The sequence below is a fragment of the Sciurus vulgaris genome (assembly GCF_902686455.1).
Source record: "Sciurus vulgaris genome assembly, chromosome: 1".
Taxonomy (NCBI): Eukaryota; Metazoa; Chordata; class Mammalia; order Rodentia; family Sciuridae; genus Sciurus; species Sciurus vulgaris.
Genome location: NC_136461.1, coordinates 82,781,532 through 82,806,569, shown reverse-complemented (window position 1 = coordinate 82,806,569; position 25,038 = coordinate 82,781,532). Strand labels below are relative to the sequence as shown.

Below are 25,038 nucleotides of genomic sequence, written 5' to 3'. Positions count from 1 at the left end.
AATCCAAGCCTTCTGTAGGGTTCTGTTCCATACACGGAATACATGAAGCCATACAAAGGAGGTATTGCTACTATCCGCACGACAAAGAATACCACCGTCATGAGAATCCCATTGATGACGTTAGCTTTAGAAAACTTAGGATACTTCAGAGCTTCAAAGAACCACCTGAAAAGAGAATTAAAGAATCATATTCTGAAACCCTGGCAATTATCCATCTCAATTTTATGTTTCAGTTTATAAAGTCGGGAAACATCTTCTTAAGGTATAAATCTAATATAAATGGAGAGGCAGAGAGCTAGAACAGCTTGCAGTGCTAGAAAGAACAAAATTGGGGACTTGCAGCACCTACTCTAGGGCTAACTGTAAAGCTACAGTATCAAGACAGCATGGGACTGATGAAGAAATAGGTGAATAAATTAATGGAACAGAAGAAAAAGTTCAGAAATAGACTCACACAGATATACTCAAGATGATTTTGGACAGTCATGAGTGAAGAAAGTAAAAAATGTGCAAAATTATATGTCCATATGCAGAAAAAAGAACTTAGGCAGAGAACTGACACTTTATATATAAATTAACTCAAAATGGCTCAAAGGCCTACATATGAAGTATAAAACGATAAAATTTCCTGAAGAAAACACAGGGGAAAATATCTGCATGAACTCAGTTTGGCTGGTTTTTAGATAACATTATCAAAAATGCAATCTATGGGAGAGAAACACTGGTAAGTTGGACTTCACTAAAAAAATTCATCTGTGAAAGACACTATTAAGAGAATGAAAATACAACTGTACGCTGGGAGAAAATATTTACCGCACACATATGATAAAAGTACGTGACTTCAACATATGCAAGAATTCTTAAGACTCATCAATATGCAAAACACCCGGTTAAAACCAGGGGAAAAGATCTTAAACACCTCATTAGAGAAGATGGGAAACAAGAACATAAAAGATGCTTTATATTGGGTGCAGTGGCTCACATCCATAGTCCTAACTATTTGGGAAGCTGCAGTGGGAGGATCGTTTGAGCCTGGGGAGTTTGAGACTAACCTGGGCAACATAGTAAAACCTTAACTCAAACAAAACATAAACAAAAGACAGTCAACATTGTTTGTATTAGGAAATACAAATAAAATGAGATGCTACTATTCAGCTATAAAATGGTTAAAATCTAAAAAAAAAAAAAAAATGCTGATGAGGACGTGAACCAACAGGATATGCATTGATTGCTGGTGGGAATCCAAAATGGTAGCCACTTTAGAAGACAGTTTAGCCCATTATAAAGATAAACATACTCATGGCACACAATCCAGCAATCACGATCCTATTTTTCCAACTAATTAAAATTAGCAAATATATGTTGCTTTTAGTGGAAGCACAAGTGAGGTGTACACAACCTGTCTAAAAAGAGATGGGGATTCATGATAAAAGTGATCTCTGGGTTAAGTGCTGAAAAATGATGAAGATGATAGGAACCCCTTGCCAGGAAATGGAGAAGCTGGCATGAGATCAGAGTTTGGGGAAAATGTGCCAGAAAGAGGTAAGGCAGTTCCACTTGGAGAGCTTTCTGTTGAACATTAAAGACTCATACTTTATTCTGTAAGCAGCAGGAGCCACTGAGAGGTTTCAACCAGGACAGCTGCATATTATCTTCACTGTAAACAATATTATAAAAGAGAGAAGAAAGGGGGACAGGACTGGAGGCAGGTATATGGTCTAGAGCAGGAATCAGCAAACCTTTTCCAAAAGAGTCAGAAAGTGACATTTAGCCTGGGGAGACCACCTCCTCTCTGTCACAACTACTAAGCCTTGCTGTCCTCAGAAGAAAGCAGTCATGGTAATAAACATAGCTGTACACCAATAAAACTTAACAAAAACAGCAGTAGGTTTAGCTCAGACCATAGTTTGCCAATCTGGTCTAGAGTAGCACTGTTCAAAAGAATTTTCTACAACCATGAAAATGCTCCTTGAATGTGCTGCATACTTTAGCAGCCATAGGCAACACAGGGATATGAAGCACTTGAAAAGTCAGACTAAGGAACTGATTTTTTTAAATTTACATTTTAATTAACTTAAATATAAATAGTCATATAGGTTGAACATTCCAATCATAAAAACCCCAAATCTGAAACATTTTGAGAACTGACACAATGCCACAGGTGGGAAATTCCACAGGTAACCCATGTGATGGATTATAGTCAAAATGCAGGTGTATTATAAATATTATATTAAAGTACCTGTAGATCTGTGCATAGAGTGTACATGAAACTTAAATGAATTTCATATTTAGACTTGGGTGTTTTCCCCAAGATGTTTCATTATGTGTATGCAAACATTCTAAAATCCTAAAATATCTGAAATCTGAAACACCTGTGGTCCCAAGCATTTCAGGTAAGGGATACTTTACCTAAATGTAGCTCATGGCTACTCTGCTGGACAGTACAGAGTTAGAGGCAGGTAAGGCAATGTGGGCAAGAGGTGATGAACTAGGGCACCAACAGTAGAGATGAAAAAAGAGGTAGTAGAGGTAAAAAATATTTAAGAGGTGATATGGTAGGACCTAGTGACAGAACAAATGAGGAAGAAACTGGATGATTCCCAGATATTGAACGTGAGTAACTAGACAGAGAGCCACACGTTGATCAAGAAATTGCAGGGAGAGATATGTGGTATTATTTTGGACATGATGAATCTATTGTACCACCTGAGAATATAAAACACGTGACTATGATAGAAAGACTACATATAATCATAAAAGCCTTCCCTTGGGTTTGGGAATTGGGATTTTAGAATTTAAAGGATACAGTTTTTTTTTAAATTTTGGGAGAAATGCTTGCGAGGCTGAGACAAAAGCATCACAAGTTTGAGATTAGCCTTAACAACTCAGTGAGACCCTTTCTCAAAATATTAAATAAAAAGGGCTGGGGATGCAGCTCAGTAGGAAAGTGCCTCTGGGTTCAATCCCCAGTACCAAAAAAAAAAAAGGGGGGGGGGGGGTGAAAGATATGGGGAAAATAAAGGAAGAAAAGTGAAAACAACTAGCAAGTAGTAGACAGGCTACAAAACTGATTCTGAGTAGTAAGAAACGGGGCTGGAAACATAAGGAACAGATCACAGGGAGCTTCCAAAGCCAGAGAGAGCAGTATAAACAGGATGTGGTTTGTAGTAAGAAAATAGGTATTGAAAATGGAACTAGGACATGGAAAGAGGGACAACGGAACAATTCATAGGAAAAGAACTATCGGACATTATTAAATAGCAAGTATGATCAAGGATAACAATAAAACTAATGTCCAAAATGAACAATTCCCTCCCTCCCTCAGTGCCTTGAGGGTAGGTTACATTTTAAGTCATACTTTCAAAGAACAGAATGGGGAGGGGGGACTATAATGGAGGAACCTGGCAAAAAACACCATCTTAACCAAGTGGTAAAGGTTAACATCTCCAGTGATATCAAGGAGTTGTAAAGAACCCCTGCTAAGGAATGACAAGAAGAGTCCTTCACCTCCATGGGAGACCTTCCAAAGTCTTGTGAGTCGTGCCCATTCATGAGAAAAGCACACAAAGAACCCAGACTGGGGAACATTCTGTGAGAATACGGGCCAGTACTCCTTAACAAGGAGTCAAGATCAAGAAAAACAAGAAACGACTACGAAACTGTTACAGATCAGAGGAGACTGTGGGGACATGTCCCCAGACTGAGGAGACAATGAAATGCAGTGTGGCACTCTGGAATGGACCCTGGAACAGATGAAGACACTAATGAAAAAACTGATAAGGCTTAAAAGGCCTGGAATTTACTTAATAGTTACTTATCAGTGCTAGGTTCTTAGTTTTTGACAAATGTTTTGTGGTAATGTAAAATGTTAACCTTGAGAAAACTAGGTAAGGGGTATGTGTAAGTTCTGATCTATCTTTGCAATTTTTCTGTAAATCTAAAATTCTAAAAAATGACCATTCTTAACAAAAAATTTTGAAAACACTCATTTACAATAGCATCAAAAAAGATAAGATACTCAGGAATAAACTTTGCCAAAGTGGTAAAAGATGTGTACACTGAAAACTACAAGACATGCTAAAAGAAATCAGCGATACAAATAAATGGGAAGACAGTCTGTGCTCAAAAATTAGAAGATGTAGAATGATTAAAATGTCTACCCCACCCAAAGTAATTCACACATTCAATAAAATCCCTATTCAAAATCTCTATGGCATTTTTTTCATAAATAGTAAAAACTCTAAAATTCATATAGAATCTCAAGGGAATAGCCAAAACAATCTCAAAAAAGAAAACAAAGAAGTCTGACACTTTGACTTCAAAAAATACTACCAAGCAAAAGTAATCTAGATGGTGTGGCACCATCTATAGATATTTACCTATAGCTAATTAGATAGATAGATAGATAGATAGATAGATAGATAGATAGACAGACAGACAGACGGATAGATTTGCACACACACCAGTGGAACAGAATAGAGCACTCAGAAATAATCCCTTCCATATGGGGCCAAGTGATCTTTTGACAAGGATACCAAGAGTACGCAATGGAGAAAAGACATCTCTTCCACACATAGTGTTGGGAACATTAAACATTCACATACAAAAAAATGAACCCTTACCTTATATTACATACAAATTTTAACTCAAAATGGATTGAAGACTGAAATATAAGATCAAACTATAAGAAAATATAGGGAAAACCTATATAGGAACATGAGATTCGGCAATGATTTCTTGATATGACACCAAAAGCAAAGCCACAAAAAAAAAACAAAAACAAACAAACAAAAAAAAACAGACAAATAGGACAACAACCCTAAAAACTTTTGCACACCAAAGGAAACAATCATCAGAATGAAAAACCAGCCTATGAATGCAATAATATATTTGTAAATCATATATCTAATAAAGGGTTAAGATTCATAATATATAAGGAACTATTTTAATTTAACAATAAAATCCCAAATCATCCGGTTAACAAATTGGCAAAGGATTTGAATAGACAATTCTTCAAAGAAAATATACAAGTGGACAACAACTATATGTAGATACTTGTTTTTGGAAATGAGGTGCAACTTTTGGGGGCAAAAGTTGCTGTGCAAATGTAGGAATAGTCACAGCTGAAATGACTGGATTATGAGAGTTTTAACCTAATCAGTTCATCCTAATTTTTAAAATTTTTTTTAGTTGTTGATGGACCTTTATTTTATTTATTAATTTATTTATATGCAGCACTGAGAATCAAACCCAGTGCCTCACACATGCTAGGCAAGTGCTCTGCCACTGAGCCACAACTCCAGCTCCCTGTCCGTCCTAATTTGAGTGTAGTAACCATATTTGAATGTGGTCTCTGTAGGCAGATGGACGTAATTGGAGGAGGTGGGTCACTCGGGGTCCACTTTCCCTGCAGCCCCTTCCTCTTTGCTTCCTAGCAGTCATAGGCTGAGCAGTTTTTCCTCTGCCACACTTTTGCCATGGTAGTCTGCCTCATCTTGGGTTCAAAGCAATGAAGTTGGCTGACCATAGACTGAACCTCTGAAATCATGAACCAAAATAAACTATTCTGCTTCTAAGTTGTTTTTGTCAGGCATTTTGGTCACAGCGGTGAAAACTTGATTAACACAATATTCAATATCATGAATCACAGACAAATGCAAATCAAAACCACAGTGAGATATTGCCTCACATCCATTAAAATGAAAACTATCAAAAGGATAGAAAATAACAAGTGTTGGTGAGGACATGAGGAAAGTGGAACCTTTGTGAACTGTTGCTAGGAAAATAAAGTGTACCTACTCTGGAAAACAGTATGGACAATCTTTAAAAACTAAAAATAAAACTATTATATAATTCATCAATTCCACTTATGAATATATGTCCAATATGATTCAGGATCTCAAAGAGTTATCCCATGTGCAGTGCAGCATTATTTACAATAACCAAGAGGGGCAAGCAATGCAAATGCCCATGGAAGGATGAACAGATAAAGCAAATGTGGCACATAGATACAAAAGAATAGTATTCGGCTTTAACAAAGGAAATCCTATCACATGCTACAATTTGATGAACCTTAAGGACAATATGCTAAGACAAATAAACCAGTCACAAAAAAACAAACACTATATGAGTCCATCAGATGGAGTTCTAATCTAGTTTTGGGGAGGGGGAATCAATGTTTAATGAATATAGTCTCAATTTTCAAGATAAAAATACCTGGATATCTGTTGCACAACATATTCAATACTAGTGAATATCCTTAACACCACTGAACTGTATTTTTTAAAATGTTTAGGATAGCCAGGTGTGGTGGCACACACCTGTAATCCCAGAAGCTCAGGAAGCTGAGGCAGGAGGATCTCGAGTTCAAAGAGCCTTAGCAAAAGTGAGGCGCTAAGCAACTCAGTGGAATTCTGTCTCTAAATAAAATACAAAATAGGGCTGGGGATGTGACTCAGTAGTTGAGTGCCCCTGAGTTCAATCCCTGGTACCCACTCAACCACCCAAAAAAAGGTTAGGATGGTTAAAAACATTCTTTAGCAATGGCTATCAATATATACATTGTTAGCTACTTATGCTGTGTACATATCTGAAATAAAAGTAGTCTTTTAAATTTAAAAAATAAGTGAAAATAAAAGTTTTTAATGAGAGTCAAAGATAATGCTGATATCACAATTTAGGGACAGAAGGACATTAGTGTCAAGAATATAAACTGAACCTAAGATGAGCCAGAATGATGTCATGAAGAACCCCCATTGAATTCTAAGATTCAGTGAATACGGTTCACCTTGCAGTGTATACCATATAGGGTGAAAGAGTGCCCTGGAACCAAGCATAAAGCACAGTTTAGTGCAAAGAGAGCTGGGTTCAAACTACAACCACTCACCAGCTGGGGAACCTTGGATAAGTTCTCAACTGAACTTTTCCAAGGCTCATTTTCCTCATTTGGACAATGAAGACAATAACTCATACCACATATTCTCATTTTTACACAAGTAGCTTTTGCATCTTGGGGAAAAAGTTTTCCCAAACTAAAAATAAACTGCACAACTTTAAAATAATTAATGATAGTATAACTTACCGCTGATTTACGAAAGGGCTGGAAAGCTCTGCAAGCAGACGGAAATTTGCAATGTATGCCAGCACTCCATCTTTCTAGATAATAATCATAAAACACAATGTCAGGGATAACATGCTTATCAAACTGTCCAAATACTTTAAAAATATTCAACAGCTTCTAGGCATGACATATTAATATGAAAACAGACCAAGAAGTTTTTTACCTTTTACTACTTAACTAGTTTTCTTCACAAGAATTTAGAAATGTCCTTAGAATTCAACAGTATTTTTAAAAGATAGTGTACTGTATGCTTAAGTTCATTTATGCATTTAATGTTCATTTATGAAAATAGGTTTCAAGCAGTTTTCTTATGCTGAATGCTGAACTAAAGAACTTTGTATCTAACCTTTAGAAACAGCATCCTTGAATTACTGAAGGAGAATGATCACAAAGTAGTATGAAATTTCAGAAGTTGAGAAATTTTACAGCGCTTAAACATCGGATAGGAACTCATTTTTATATCCATTATTAAGCAGAAGCACCTTTTCAAAATCTTAAAAGCACAATTATCCTAAATAAGAATATGTAAGTCTGTGAGCAGATAGATATCTGTCAAATATAACATGCCAAGTCTTGTCTATCATAATTGACCTAAAAATATATATATATATATTGTCAGTCAAAAGATCCTCAAGGTAAAACATACAACCTGGGGACCTTTCTAAATTTAAATATAATATTGAATACATTCTACCAAGTTAATAACATGAAGAATACAGTAGAGTTAATATAAATTAGAAAGTAAATTAAAAGTATACATTCTAAGAATTTTATTTAATGTGCTTTAAAAATTACCTAATTAAAAATTAGGTAAGGGCTGGAGTTGTGGTTCAGTGGTGAAGTGTTTGCCTGGCACATGTGAGGCAATGGGTTCAACCCCTAGCATCACATAAAACTAAATTAACCAAATAAAGAAAAATAATCTTTTAAAATTAGGTAAATGGAGTCACTCCAGCACTTTTAATTAAATAGGAATTGTTATTACATGTCCTAAAACCCCAATCCTATCCACCCTAATACATTAGATACACACACAACTTGGGAAAATATTTTTCTATTTTTCTACTGGGTATACCATGGTAAATAGGAACAACATGAAGCATTAAAAAATTAAGTGAACTTTTTATTTGAAGAATTTTTAGTACCTATTAATGGAAACTACTTTAGAAATTTAAAATTCAAAGTTGAATTATAAGAATTAACTTTTAGGCTAACAACTTTTTATAATGTCAAACTCATTGTCTTTAGTGATATTGGAGTGGAAGATGAGTAAGGAGGGAGGAAGGATGGCCAAAGAGACAAAAATGGCAGACCAGATGAACCCTGTGTGCACAGGAGGGTGACCAACCTTGTAGAGTCAACCAGAAAGTCCTAACAGTTCAAAAATAAGTAAGTATGAGAAAGTAGTATGCCCAGGTTTATTACCTTAACACAGAATATGGTGAACAGTTAACAGTGGCAATTAATGGTAATAAGACTAATGAAATAAAACTTTTAAAAAATTTAACAGTATTTATGTTTTTTTCTACTCCTTTAACTCAGCAGGATATAACTGAATAATGTATAACTTTAATTATAGTAGGCTATAGTACTGTATACTTAAAAGAGAATATGTAACTTTTTTTTTTTTTGGTACTGGGGATTGAACTTAAGGGCACTCAACCACTGAGCCACATCTACAGTCCTATTGTGTATTTTTATTTAAAGACAGGGTCTCACTAGGTTGCTTGCCATTGCTGAGGCAGGCTTTGAACTGGCAATCCTCCTGTCTCAGCCTCCTGAGCCACTGGGAATTTTTTTAAAAAAGGTATACATAGGACTAACTGAAGTTACTATCCACACTGCTGAATTAAAAAACAAAAACAAACAAACAAAAACTAATGCTTCTTTCTGTCCCCCTAAAGAGAAGGATATTTTTATTCTATTTCCTTTTCCAATAATACTTCTCCGAACTGCCTATAGCCTTTAGGGCATTCTTCTTTCCTTGTATACAATGGTAAGACAACTATGATCAAACGTAAAATTCACTTCGACTTTCAGTTCTGCTCTTCAGTCCACATTATACCAATTCTTGGTGTTTGCAACCCAAAATGGTGAGCTCAAGCTTAATATTCTCCCAGTGAAGATGTCTGGGTACAGAATGCTTAAGATTTTACTTCTAGCAACAGCAATCTTTTAGAATTGTAAGAAGTTAACTTGCCAGCTCTTCAGAAATGTCTATCTACTTTCTTTCTCCAGGCTTCCTTTGGCAGATCGACTTGTTAAGTCCCTTTGCATACATAAATTCATCATTTACATTACCCATGTCTAAAACACCCATCATTTTTATACACTCCTAAGCACACTGGATGGATTCCAAATTATAAGTCCTGTTCAATAAGATACCCCTTTCTGGCAATTTCTTTTAGTTTTGAGGCTGTCTCATTTCTAAAAACTGAGTGTTTCATTGTATGAGTTTTTGTTGCAAACAACACGTAACATCAAATAACTGAGGTGTAGACCTTATCATTTGCTATATTCCTTAGGGCTCCTCAAAGATCATCAGTTTTGGATACTGATGTACATAAACATCTGGTTTACTCTATTAGTTTTCTGCATTCTCATCCTCAACTTATTTCCAAATAAAAGGATACTCTCTGCCACAACTCTGAAAATATGATTTTATAGCACACTAATACGTAGTTCCTTTTCTGTGCTGGCAACAGTGATACCTATGTTGTAGCCACATGTCTTCAAAGACTATCTCCTGTTTCACAAAGTAAAAACAACTGAGGATTTTAAGGAAATTTAAAAGTGACCAAAAGCTGTTATTATGAAAGCCTCAACATCAGTAAGCAAATCACATCTATTCTTAGCAGTGTTATGTGCAAGGCATTTAGCAAGTAATATCTTTTTATTTTCTTTGGAAAGAAAATGCCATTATATTTGCATTCACATTATCTGCTGAATATTCAGGTAGATGAGCAAAACCTAATTTGTACCTGAATTTATCATCAACTTTTGCTTCATGTTTTCCTTGGTTTCTTTAAAATCCTTATAAAAATCAACAATTTGATTTGAAACATTTTCTAAATCAAAGTGCCTAAGAGCTAGGGAACATGTTTTTGTTGCTGTGATTTGATACAACAGATATAGTATAGAAAGTCTGACCGCTGTGAAGATCTAATAGAATCAGCTGTATACTAGAAAAGAGCAATGCATCTCATCAACCCCCACCATTTTGCCTATAGAATATTTTAATTGCAACCTATGAATTAGGAAAATGTAACTTTATTCAGTTTCATAGAGAAATCAAAGGAACAACAAAATAACACATGTATGTCTGTGTAGTATTGTCCAAGATAATTCAATATCTGCTATTTTCGACTATCAGTTTAAAGTTCAGACTGATTTAGAAGTACTTGCACATCGCATCCCAGACTTGTGAGATAACATCTCCTTAGGTGCTTTTTTGTCTCCCCCACCATGCCTGTATTAGTTTGCTCAGAGTGTCAAAACAAAAATAAACTGGATGGCTTAAACAGAAATGTATTGCCTAACAGTTCTGGAAGTAGAAATCCAAGATCAAGTGTCAACAGGGCCTCTAAAGGTGCTAGGGAAAGATCTGTTCTAGGTCTCTGCTGGCATCTTGCAATTCCTTAGCTTTGATAGCCTAACTCTACAATTCACGTGACTTTCTCCCTAAAAAACGTGTCTAGGTCTAAATTTCCACTTTTTACAAAGAAATCATTATAGTATATTAGGGGATGATAAAACTCCAATATGAACTCAGCTAATCACATCTGCATTAACCCTATTTCCAAATAAGGCAATTCAACATATGTATTTTGGAGAAGTCATAATTCAACTCATAATGATGCCAAGTCCCAAATTATTTTCTGCATATAATATAGTATGCTTTATTTTGGTTATCTAATTCAATTTTATGCATCTCTTCATCTGTTTAGTATAACTTGTCAATATGCTAACAGATATAAAATAATGTTATATAGATTTCCACATATAATAATAACTTTTTCAGTGATGTGTGGAACATTGGATTTGGTATCATGCCCACTCTAATTTTCATTTTCTAAACTCTTAGGAAATATAGCCACAGTATTCACAGTGTTATGCTAGCTCTATCCTGATACAAATCATAACAGCTAATACAACAGGCAAAGTCAAAGATGATCTACCGCTGCTCACAATTACAACACACTTGCATTGCACTGCTTAGAATCATGCAACAACGAATGACCCATTGTTATGAACTGCAGATCAACTACATTACTTTCACATCATAGGAAAATGTTTCCTGAGATGCAGAATTTTCAGTGGTAGATGATAAAAATCAGCATACCCTTGGGCAGGCCATTCCTAACTGTTTAATTATAAATCCATTTTAATGTATAATAGAAATCGCATCCACCGCAAGAGACAAAGGGATGAGAAAAGGGCAAATGTCTGACCTCTCTAACTCATCTAGCATTAAACAAGCTCCTTTAAAAAAAAATTTGCCATTAGCATTTCAAGTTCATGTATATTATGTGCTTTTTAAATAAAATTAATGTGGTGACTTGCTCAAAGTTTAGTTGAGTTTGTTCAGAATTGGTTGTAATATTTGGTTAAGAAGAGGTTAGGAGAGTAAGTAGTTGTGTTCAATTGCAGATAATCCAACTAAAACAAGCAAGCTGAAGTGTTCTGCTATTCTCTCCCACTGTTAAATGCTTCAGTTAAGGCAAGGGAGAACTTTAAAAGTAGTACAAAGTAGGGACAAAAAAGTACAAGAAAAAAATTATTTTAGTGAGATTCTTATTTGAACCAGATTTTAAAATCTTGAAATATTTTATTAGTTTAACTTTTCATAAGGTATTCATAAATATAATAGACATATACCTTTCTTTCTTAAAGGTAAATTCTTTCACTCATATCATTGTCTTTCTCCCGACAGATAAAGGCAGCTCTTTCTTCCAGGCTATTTTTCCTAGCAACTTCCCTCTTTAAGCCTATGGCATTCTATATAACTACGTACAACATTAGAGAATACAACAGACTAGATTTCTGAAAAATATTATGTGCTAAGATGTTCCTAAGGTCAGTCAAAATCTTTGCTAAATTACTGTCCTTCAATTAAACAGCTTTTCCAAAATGAGATCCACTACCAAAATTTATTTTTATATCTGAAATATTTTAAAAGACACCTGAAGTTAGATAAAATAATTAAAGTAGTCATAGCTTTAGCCTTAAACTTTGAAAAACAACTCTGAAAATTTCTCTGTAGTTAAAGTTTGAAAATGCAAAAACATATTCATAAAACATACTAGGGTTAAAGCATTATTTGAGAGTTTAACAGATTACTTCTTCTAACTCCTTTCATATTGGTATAGAATTAAAATTAATAATGAACCAAGTACCAAATTAATATCAGATAAAGATTTAATTTATGATATTCTTTAAATACTAAAAATTACTAATAAAAATTATAAATTTGCATCTAAACATCTAAACATCTTTGGCCAAAGTGCTGATTCTCCACACTTTAAGTAAACTTTCTTCTGAATTTTTAAAAACTTGGTATAACATCCTGTCCCTTCTCCTAACTTCTCTATCTTTCTAAAGAGAATGGTACACCTTCTTATTTTGTGCCCAGTAGTTCTCTGTGATTCCCAGACCAGCAGCAGCATCACTTGGGAACTTGTTAGACATGCCTATTCTCAGGTCCCATCCTAGTCATATGGAATCAGAATTTCTGGGGCTGGGCCTAGCAATCTGAGTTTTAACAGGCCCTCCAGCTGATTCTAATATATATTAAAGAGAGAGATGACTGGGGATCTCCATGTCCTAAAAGTTAGCTCCCCTTCACTGTGGTTAGTGAAGGTTTACCCCTACCATATCCTTCAGCATGATCAAGGAGGACTGGCTACGTTTCCCCTAGAAAAGTTTTTCCTCACCCTTTAACTTCCAGCTGGGTCAAGTGTTTCCACAGATCTCTCTGCTCATCTGTTACAGCATTCGGCCCCTTGCCAATATCCACATTCCCTGTGCCTCATTCCCTATTACATACTTAAGGCCTAGCACCCTTAGCTGGCTCATGTTTCCTGTATTAAACCTTGCCTGCTCACCAGCAACACACCATCTCTGAAGTCAAAAGCACATTCACCTCTGAAGAAAGGATATCAGAGTTAAATTCCTTTCCACCATGGCAAGATATTATCTAACAATTATTTGCCAATGAGTGCAGTAGGAATAACAGACTTTCCCAGGTGTTACACTGTTTGGTTTTCCAAGAGATAATCTGACCTCGTGCTATCTTTTAAACATCCTATATGGCTATGTTTATGATTATTATATGCCATTCGCTATGATGAATACTTCCTTTATGTAATGCCATCTAATCCATGCAATGATTCTGTGAAGTAGATACACAATTCCATTAGGAAGATGGGGGAAAGAGAGGCCCCGGAAGACAAAATAACTGGACAGGGTTATAGGTGGTGGTAATGCTATGAATTTAAGGGAGGTCAGTCTGACTCCAAGCCCGAGTTCTTAACCATTAGACCATCCTTCTCACATTCCTGCACATTATTTATACCTACAGTGTTATAAAGAAGTCTTCAGAGTTCAGATAAAGTAGCAGACTGGGGAGGATGGTGAGACATTTTCAAAAGCACCTGGTGTTTTTATTATTATTATTATTATTTGTCTTACAAAAAGAGTAAGTGATCCCTCTTGCCCCGCAAGTCTATATTTCTTCTTTAATTATACCCCTTTAATCTTTAAATACAAGACATTGGGAAAATGAGAGATGTTAGTGGTAATAGAATAATCAATCAAAAGTAAATAAAAATTGCCCCATTACAAAAGATATTACCTAACGCTGACAAATCAAGATGTAGACAGTCTTGAAAATGGCCACCATCAATACCTTCCTCTCTGTATGTGCAAAATGTTCCTCTTATCAAGAGGTAACCTTATTTCCCTGCTCTTAATTTGGGTTGCCCTTAGCAGCTTGCTTGAGCAATAGAGCACAGTGGAGTTTACCTTCTGAGTCTTCGGAAGCTAGGTCACGAGAAGCTTGATTTCTCTGGGATCTCTTAGAACAAGTGCTCTTAAAATGCTCTCTTTAAAAACACAACTGCCAGACTGTGAGAAGCCCAAGCCACACAGAGGGGTCATATATGCATGTTCTGGTCTACAATTCTCACTAAGGCCCAGAGCCTGCAACACCTGCCAGCCATGTGGCTGTCTATGTCAACAGCCTCCTAAAGAATATCCTCCCTCACTCAGATTTCTTTTCCTATATATCATCAGATTCATTTTTTGGGTTGGGGGTGGGCAAAAGGTACTGGGGATTGAACCCAGGGTGCTTTACCACTGAACTACTTTCTCAGTCCTTTTCATTTTTATTTTGAGAAAGAACCTTGCCAAGTTACTAAGGCTGGCCTTGAACTTGCCATTCTCGCAACTCGGCCTTCCTAGTTGCTGGAATTATAGGCTTGTGCCACCAAACGGCATGTTTCTAACATGCTAATTGTATTATTATTTTCTGGCCTCAAGATTCTACAGCTATCCAGGAAAAGTAAAAAGTCAAGGCCTACAAGTTGGAATTTCCACTTCAACCATTAGGTAGTCCTGTCTTACTCATCCAAATGAGCAACCACCACTATGCCTACATCAACAACCAGCTCTGGAGTATCTCCCAGGAAGAGCCGACACCTTTTCCCGGTCCTAGGAAGTCATCCCTACCTCTTTGTGCCAGTCTAAACACATATTTCTGAAGGCTGATTTTAAGTCCTATGTCTCTCATAATCTTTCTTAGAAAATTCAAAAGGGCATAAATATATAGTGATATATTTATGTGTAATTTATACAAACTGTAAGAGTACAAATCAAGTACTGTCAGCAGCTATCTCTGGAGAATCAGGCCTAGAAAATGTTTTACCTGCTAAGCCTCAAATTTCTACAAACTCACAAGTTTTTTTCTATATATGGAGGGAAAAATTAATACAATGATTTTTTTTATTCCCTAAGTTACTAAAGTATATGATTTATCACTGGGTGACATTTTGTTTTAATATTTTAATAGTTTCTTATACTTAAATCTCCTTAAGTGAAACTGCAGGTTCCATGATACATTTCCATGTTCCCTGCCTGCTTCCTTAGTTCAAAAATCACCCAGTTTCAATGTGTCAAAATGCATTTTACTGTCATGTATAACTAATTAGAACAAATTTTTTTAAATCACCCAACTTTACCACTCCCCTTAGTTCTAGTTACAACATCTAAATTAACCCTGAATAAGTCTACCCCTCTTCCACTTCATAATCCTTTCACAATTCAACATTTCAGAGCCGTCATGTACTCTGACTTCTTGTCTTTTCTGACAAGACATCTTTAGGTCCTTCAATTATTTGTCATACAAACAAGAGCTACCTAATGTTATCTCTCCTCTGCAGTTAACTGTCTGCTTTTCCTAGTGGTTCTCCTCTGAACATATGCAAGATTGTAGACACCAGATAGTGAGGACACAGGGTATGGTCTGACCAGGCAAACTAGAACATTTTTCAATTAGATACTATGCCTCTCCTAGTGGAGTCTTATAGTTGAAGTGGCTTGGGTTTTTTTGTTTTTGTTTTAAGATGTGATGTACTACTGGTACAATAGAAATGTGATCATTTACCACTTCCAGGTCATTATTCATCTTACTTATAGATTATTAAACCTAAATACAAAATTTATCACTATTAAGTTCTATCTATTATTATTCTAGTAGGAAGCTTTTTAAAAAATATAACACATTGTCCAACATATTATTTCTCCTTCCTAACTTTGTTCTAGTTTTTTTTTAACTTTTTTTTTATTGTAGTAAAATACACATAAATTATCCTCTTGACAACTTTTAAGTATATGATTCAGTGGCATTAAATACACTCATTGCACAATAACCATCAGCACTACCTATCTCCAGAATGTTTTTAAATTCTCAAACTGCAACTCTGTACCCATTAAACAGTAACTTCCCTGTTATTCCTTCTGCCCGGTCTTTGGTAACTTGGCATCCTATTTTTTGTCTCTAAGAATTTGATTATTCTAGGTACCTCATATACAAAGAATATGATGAGCTCACTTTTTGAGAAAATCTAACAAAACACTACAGTGGACATGGCAGTCTACTTGGCTGTCAGCCGTTTTATCATCACATCCAAAGTCCAATCTTCCAAGTATTCTCTTTCCTGGTATTGAAAGGAAAATAGAATTCTAAAATCAAGAGAGCTTAGAGAAGAAAAGGAGACAGCTCTGTCCAGGTAATTCCACTACACAAATCCAAGGCAATACTCTGCCCGCAGAAAAATGTGAAAAAGTAACAAAAGGATGAGAAAGGTAGGAAATGCCAGATTCGAGTTTCTAAACCAAAACTGAGGAAGGCCTTACAGGAGCTGTGCTAGGCTTAGAAGTTATTGGGATATTCACATCAGATGTTCTATATCAAATAAATGCTGAAACAAATTCCAAAACAAAATACACATATATATGTATGTGAATATAAACAAATACATGTATTTTTGAAACTGACCACTTAACATTAATGCTAGTTTATAACTCTCAATTGAGTTATAAACTACCTAAATATCTGCACTTCTGCGTAGGTTCCTGTGAACACAGAAATACTAATAAAATAATTAATTCCCCAAATATACTTCTGCCAGTCTATTGTTTGTTTTTATGCAAGAGTTTAAAATCTTTCATTTAAGTAGGAAAAAAGATTACATACAAGTTTTGAAATGTTTTTCATTGGGTAAATATTTAACATGGTTTACTTAATGAAAATTTAGTGGGAAATAGGAATCACACAAAATTTAATATTGAATCTTGCTTTAGTAAGCTATATTAAGTGGACATTTTTAACACTAACCTAATTAATTTTTAAAACTTTTTTATCTTTTGAATAATGTTGCTATAACCATTCTTACAGTCACCTAAACTTTTTTTTAAGGTATCCTAACAGAAGGAAAGGACAAAATATAAAAGTTGCATATAGTTAAGCTTAGGCAATACTATTAAAATCCTTTTAAAATGAGGTTTATTTCTAATACTGTTAGTAATCAAATGTCAGTGAGTGGCAATTATTTCATGGCACTGTTGTAGAATTGGATTTTTTAGGACTAAACATTAAACCAATATTTGCCTAATCCTTATCTCCTACTATAAATTACAACTTTACTGAATCTGACATAACAAATCTTTCTTTCATTTTTCAATACCACTTCATACGTATTTGCTTACAAAATGTTTTTAAAATATAGACATTGGGGTAAAGTATTAAAAAAACAAAAATTCTCACCTAATTTTAGGCATTGCTGTACCTATGCCCTTAAATAAATGCACCAAATTTATTAGAAATCAAATTTTCTTCCTAAGTAGCAGCAGAATAATTTGATGATTAAATTTCAGGTCAATGTAAAAACATAGACAATTTGGGAAAAGATGTGTACTTGGTGATTTTCAAGTATGTGTTTTCTAAAAGTAACACAACTCTATCTACTTGGCATGGTTTGACGTGGGAGAGGAGATGGTTCACAAGGAAGGCACAAAATACTTCAGCATATCAAGGAAATCAGAAAGGGAACAGAGGATGGTGGATTACCCTTTAAAATGAGACCTGAGCTGGCACAGTGGCGCCTGCCTATAATCTCTGCAACTAGGGAGGCTGAGGCAGGAGGATCACAAACTCAAAGCAGTTTTCACAACTTATAGAGGCCCTAAGAATGGATGGAGCTGGAGAATACTATGCTGAGCAAAATAAGGCAATCCCAAAAACCAAAAGCTGAATGTTTTCTCTGATATGTGGATGCTAATTCACAATGGGGGTGGGTGGGGGGTGCTAGGGAAGAATAGAGTTACTTTAGATTAGGTAGAGGGGATTGGAGGGAGGGGAGAGCATGTGGGGATAAGAAGGATAATAGAATGAATCAGACATTATTACCCTGTGTACATATATAACTATATGACCAGCAGGATTCTACGTCATGTATAACCAGAAGAATGAGAAATTATATTCTATTATATATGATGCTTCAAAGTTCATTCTACTGTCATGTATAACTAATTAAAAAATTAAGAAAAATTTTAAAATGAAGAGGCCCTAAGCAATTCAGGGAGACCCTGTCTCAAAATAAAAAATAAAAGGGCTGGGGATATGGTGCAGTGGTTAAGCACCCCTGGGTTCAACCCCCAGTACCCTCTCCCCCTCAAAACACGAGACATGAAAGCATAAATGTTCTCATGTTCCTTACACTAAGAGATCAGCCTGCCAAGCTCTCCTTGGTCATCAGTATCCTGACCAAGATATGAAAATTAAATATCAGGGGAAAAAACTATAGGATTTTTACCTGTCTACATAGGCAGAGGAAGATTTCTTAAACTCTAAGTTACTCTGCAAGAGAATTTTAAAACTCCAATAAATATAGCAGAGAGAGGTACAAAAATAGTGATCAAGATATTATATAACCAATATGTAACCTATTGCATCCTAGATCCAAAAGACTCTTACTATTCAACTATTTCATCATCAAGACATGTATTTATAACCTGCAGAAAACTTGCTATTCATTACTTTGGTTTTTTTTTAGTTTCTATAACAAAATCATTTAAGAAAAAAGTATAAGCAGCTTCAGAAGTATTATGTCAAAGTGATTTTGAATACCAATTCTCACAGTTGATAAAAATTTCATGACCATTTACACAAGAAAATTATTATTATTATTATTGTTAACCTCAGGATGATGAAGTACTTTGAGTGAGCAGTTCACTGCTGGGAAAAAACATCTTATATTCAACAAGTAAATGGAAAATCTGTAAACAATATAGGGTATCTCTGTCTCCATAAACATTCTACATTTCACCTATTTTTCTTCTATTTTGTTTTGGTATGAATAGATTCACTTTAGATAATTCATAGTAAAAAGAACAAAGGAAGACATATCAAAACAGTAACTATCTTCTGCAAAAAATTTTTAGTGAATTTCTTTTATCAACTTACTAAGATAACTGTTGATTTTTAAAACTGGAGCATTCATGTGACTTTTTAAAAAAGGCACAAAAGTCCAAAGAGAAAGTACAATTTTATCTTATATAATTCAACTTTCCAATCCATGCACAGTTGGTTATTTGCCAAGCCCGTGATTTCAGTAGCCAAGGCAGAATAGCAGTTCATGATATTCACATTTTAAAATGCACATAAGTAGCAGCATAATGTCACATGCCTGTAATCCCAAAAACTCAGGAGGCTCAGGCAGGAGGATCCCAAATTCAAGGCCTGCCTGCCTGTCTCACATTTTTAGAAAAGCAGGAGGAGGACTGGGGGATGTATCTCAGTGGTAGAGCACCCCTAGAATACAATCCACCCCCAAAAATGCATGTAAGTGACCTATTATCTTTCACCAGTTTATATTCTTTTCATAGTACACTGATTATTTGTGATTCATGTTCAGAAAAAAATATATATATTTTTTATATATATATAAAATATATATATATATATTTATATATATATATATATATATATATATATATATATATTGTGTGTGTGTGTGGTGCTGGGGATCGAACCCAGGGCCTTGTGCATGCAAGGCAAGCACTCTACTGACTGAGCTATCTCCCCAGCCCCAGAAAATATATTTCTATATTGCAAAATAATATTAAACTCATATGTATACCTCCTTCCCAGATTTAATTGGTACTTTGTTAGTCAGTTTGTATGTATTCTAAGCAAAAGTGCTAAAGAAACAAATTGCCTGTATACCAAATATCTAAGACCTGTAAAAGGCAGGGCTCTATATTTTATAACTATATATGATGTATTAAAATTTTTAAAAAGAGGACAAAGCAATAAACAGTAGAAAATGCCTATTGTTTCAGAAAAACAAAGTGATGACAGATTCCTTTTGATAAGCTCTTATTTATACATTTAAAAAAGCACAGATTTGAAAACATTAATTATTTACATTTGTGACTTTGAATATATAATATGGAGAGATGTTTTGATGTATTTCAATATATCTGATTCCAGCAGAAATGATGCCAAAGCACCTTTCACTAGCTATCTTTGTGTGGGTCAATGAAAAAAGAAAAAAATGGAAAACTATTATTAGTTTTATGCATTTTTAAAAATCCCCCTCATAGCCCACATAGTCCAATATCCAGTAATATAAGGATTTTAGTAATATCAAAAAAGTTAGAAGCTACACATAAGTTTTAAAACAGCAAAAATATGGAATTGTATACCATATTATATGCAATTCATAAAATTCTAATTTATTTCTATTACTTACAGATATCTATCCTGAGATTTGTTGGCATATCTAGGTTGAAAAATAACCACTGTGGAGAAACCTAACAAACATGCAAGGGATATAAAGTTGCTGGTTTATAAATGAATATGAAGAAAAATAATTTTAGACATAGAATTTAATATGCTTTCATGTCTGGGATTTGTTGCAAGTTTTTTTTTTTTTTTTTTAATCAATCTCAGTCTTCAGTCAGACACAGGGGGTGCACCTGTAGTCCCAGCTTCTTGGGAGGCTGAGGTAGGAAGATCACTTGAGCCCAGGAGTTAGGTGCTAGCTTGGGCAACATAGCAAGACCCTGCTTCTTAAAAATCAAAAACAAAAAAGAAACCTCAGAATTTTGATAAAGTCTGTGAGCAAGTTTCCCTTATCAATCCAGCCTACTTAAATATAATCATATGAGTACATGAAATCGTACATGAAATTAAACAAAAAATAAATATTTTAGCTAGAGTTACAGGAATCTATACATGCCCCTGGCTGTTAAATAACAAATGCATTTAGAAAGACATACAATTCTAAAGTTCTTAAGTGAAAAAATCAAGAAATTAGGGTCATCTTCCTGTTTCAAATCAGACACACTAATAAAATGCACATGTAAAGTTATTATTTTAGTTAATAAATAAGATACCATATCACAAAAATGATCACTGAATGCCCTTGGAGATGGTCTTTTATATATCAAGACAGTACATTTAGATTTATGTTTACCCTTGAGTTCCTATTTCCAACCTTGTCTACTGGGTAGGCTACAGAAAATCCTGGCACTCACCATTACAAAGTAGTATGCATACAGCGCCGCACAATGGTGAATTATAAAATATTTGTCACCAATCACTTTCCAATACAAAATGAGAATCAACAAATCTGTAAGAAGGAAAAATAAGTAAGACATTACACAGAAAGTTGCATTGTTTTTCAAGTGTATCTAGTTCTTTCTCCCGACAATTCTGAAACCACACTTTGTTCACCCCTCAGCTGGTCCAGTTACCCACTTTCTCACGATGTATCTGCTCTATATATCCAAATCACCCGCTCTACTGTGGTCCCTCCAGAACAAGGGCCAAGCTGTGGGCATCTCTGCACCCTCAGAATCTAGGTCTTGGCCTACAGTGTGTAAATTTTTTGAAAGTATAAATGAATAACTTGTGTTAAAATAAATGAAAATATTATCAAATAATAAATAAATTTAAAATAAGTTGAATTACTGATTTTTGTCACAACAATAATACAAACAGATAAGATGATGGTAGAAAAAGTAGAAAAAGTTCAAAATGACCAGCTTGTTTATAACACAAGTTCAACAAAAAAATTTTTAATTAACGTAGGTTGTAATTAAATACTAATTCAAAATAGTAAAACCATTGAAAACTGTGACTATTAGAAAGATATGCAAAGAAAGAAGTCAAGGCATCAAGTTTTCTTTAAATGGGTCTGCTAAATGCCATGATTCAGGAAATAATTTAAGAAAATAGAAACTGCACAAAATATTAACACAACTATTTTCTTTACCAAATGGTGAAATGTTGACAGGGAAACATATGGTTATCATGGATGGAGACCAGGAAAGGACTCAGATTTGTGGAATCAGAACTTATGAACTATAGATACCATTTGTAAAAGTAAAAATTATTAACATAAACTATATAAGAATATTTTGAAAAAGAAATCAAATTACAAAATTTAAAGAGAAACCAAATACCACAATTATGAAAATCAAGAAAAGTAACATATGCCTGATACCCTTCCCCAAATACATTTATTTTCCCTACATATTTTGTCTGTATACTCCCTGGTCACCAACTTCTATGATAATTATTTTGTAATGTGTTCTATTGAGAAAATAAAACCAAACTTTTCATTCAATTTGTTTTAGAAAAGTTCATTTCAGTACATAATTCTTATAAGCTTTTTTGGATTGTTATTATTCAGTAAATTTTAATCAAGTTTCTTTCATACAGGATTTCCTGAGAAGTGACTATTCTGACTTAATACTCATTAACCAGTACACATGGTTTATAATGAATTTTGTGTTATCCTTATCAATAACATTATTTTGTGTCAACTGAGTAAATATATTTTTGATGAGTTCATTGATTCACTTTTAAAATTGGGTTACCAAATAATTCAACAGTCTATTCATTATTTATCTTCAAAATTGATCTCTTCCTCTTAATTATTTGTTTTGATACAATCTATTTTTGTTATGATTCACTTCTTGATGGCACACAACTTTTTCTTGAGTTCATTATTTTATTATTTTTGTTTCCTATCTCATTATTTTTATTTATATTTTCTTTCAATTACTTAATATATTAAAATTTAAAAATAGAGTTTCTATACAAATGTATAAATCATGGTTTCACTATATCTTTTTTTAATTAAGATGATTCAAAATGTTTTAATTATTAATGTATTTATTTTAAAACATATTTTCAAATTGCAGTTAAAATGACATATTTTCCACTTACTTTCCTTGGCCTCACTGTAAAAAAGGTCCCTCCAATCCTAACCAAAATTGAAGGAAACATAACAGCAAAGAATGTAGAGTAGAAAGAGTCCATGACCTTAATTGATTATGGCTGCAAATTTTCCCAAAACAATGCAAACCATGACTATTAGAATACATTTTAAGGCCTCAGCAAGTGAAGGACCCTGAGGCTTAAACTTCATTAGTTTCACAGTAATTACACAGGATAGATTCTTCAGGAAAAGGAGAGACCACTAGAAAAAAAAAATTCTTAAATGTCCAGAACTTGGTGGTTTGGGGCCCCACTCTGTATTGTGGAACGTCAGTGGAAATCTGTATTGTGGAACGTCAGTGGAAATCCGAAAGGCAATAAAACAATGTTTCATGTTCTACTGTCATCATGGGTATTATTTTCCTCTTGTACAGCTCCTGAAAGCTACTTCTCAAATAAACCAAAAGCATAGACTATGTATTCTTTGCATAATTCCATAAGTAGGATAAAAAGAAAGAGAAAATGAATTAAATATCACATACCAGAAATGAGGTAGCCTGAAGCAGTAGCAATATTCATGGTTGCAAGTGATGACTGACCCCTGTAAATATTTTTTTAAAAAAGGTTCTTTTTTAAGCATATGCATTATAGATGAGTTAATGTTTTAACTTTTAAATAAGTTATTTCTCTTCTATTGAGATTTAAATATAATGAAAATGATTTCTATAGATTCTTGAATGGTAAGCTGTCATTTTTAATATAAATCATAAAACACATAGTAACACTTTGGAACTATGATGTGCCTATGGTACTGGTACTAGCAGACATATGTCTTCTCCATCATAACCTGGACACCCAACCCCAGAGGAAATCTAGTGGTGTTCCTGTCCAGGAAGAATTGTTTTAATCAAGAGATCTTCTGTTGTCTGTACTTTCCATGAAATTTACTCCAGGCCCAAGCAAATCTCCAAAATCTCCTTGTAGATCAATCACCAACTCTTGGAATGAAAACTAGGCTGAATCTCTAACTCCCCTAAAGCCAACCCATACTGATGTTAAAACCCAACCCAACATTAAAAATAGGCCTCCTGAGGGTGTCCACGATCACCCTATGCATTTGAGAACTATTCCCAGAATTTCCAAATCCAGCAGAACTTTAGAGGGCTTATTTTAAACTGGGAAGACATCATTCATACCACCAGTGGCATTCACGATGGATGGAAAGGATAACTAAAGGTCCATCATAGTTGACCAAATGAGGAGTGTCTCTACATCACTTCCCAATCCTATTGTAAACTTGGAAGTGCCCAAAGTTTTGTGCTAGCTAAGAACACTTTTAGTTGTACAAGGTTGTGTGTGTGAAATTACACACACACAAACACACACACTATCCTGCTAAAATTGTGCTAAATATTTATAAATGTGTTCTCATATGATTTATCTGCAAGATGACTCAAATGGTATTCCAGATGTTGATTTTTCTTTATTCTAAATCAGAAACTCAAATGCCTTAGGACATCATCTAGCCCAACTCTGTTTCTGAGGCAATATAGTACTATCATCATCATTTTCCTGAGGACTACATCTGCTATCACACTATCAGGAAATGGTTAGAACAGGACAGTTTAACTCTGCTGTTTTCACCCCTACACATATCAAGATTGTATATTTTTGCCCTAGTCAGTCCTCTGATTTGTAATGTAAATTACTAGTAAAATTAATATAAAATAAAACTATAAATGGAAAGATTTAGCAGAAATCATGTTTTATTTATAAATTTTGATCTGCAAATGTGACCCAGGAAAATTAGACCCAGGATAAATCATGGCACAAAAGAAAAAATATATCAAAAATATCAATATTTTCTTGTTAGGTTAAGGTTTAACAAGGCAAAATTTGACTACTGAATCAAATCTTTGTTAGAGAATTTACTTCTCAAAAGAACTGGTTCTGCTGACAAAAATGTTAGTAAAATTAAAATGAAAAAAGTTTTAAAAAACTAAAAACTTTTTAGGTACATGATATAAAACTCTCGTCAAGGAAATAAATTTGTTAAATTGATTCACTTTGAAAAATACCTTCCTAATGAAAAATTTATCAACTGGTATATTCTGATAGGAATAATTTC

The 25,038-nt window shown here is 34.3% G+C and overlaps 1 protein-coding gene across 1 annotated transcript in view; it reads right to left on the bottom strand.

Annotated features, from left to right (window-relative positions):
* LOC306656146 (TLC domain-containing protein 4-like) overlaps nt 1–25,038 on the bottom strand; it is an 87,836-nt gene that overhangs the window by 3,415 nt on the left and 59,383 nt on the right. Inside the window, 4 exon segments of the mRNA XM_079131036.1 lie at nt 2–165; nt 7,082–7,155; nt 21,221–21,315; nt 23,453–23,511. Of these exon segments, the coding sequence (XP_078987162.1) occupies nt 2–165; nt 7,082–7,155; nt 21,221–21,315; nt 23,453–23,511 (392 nt within the window).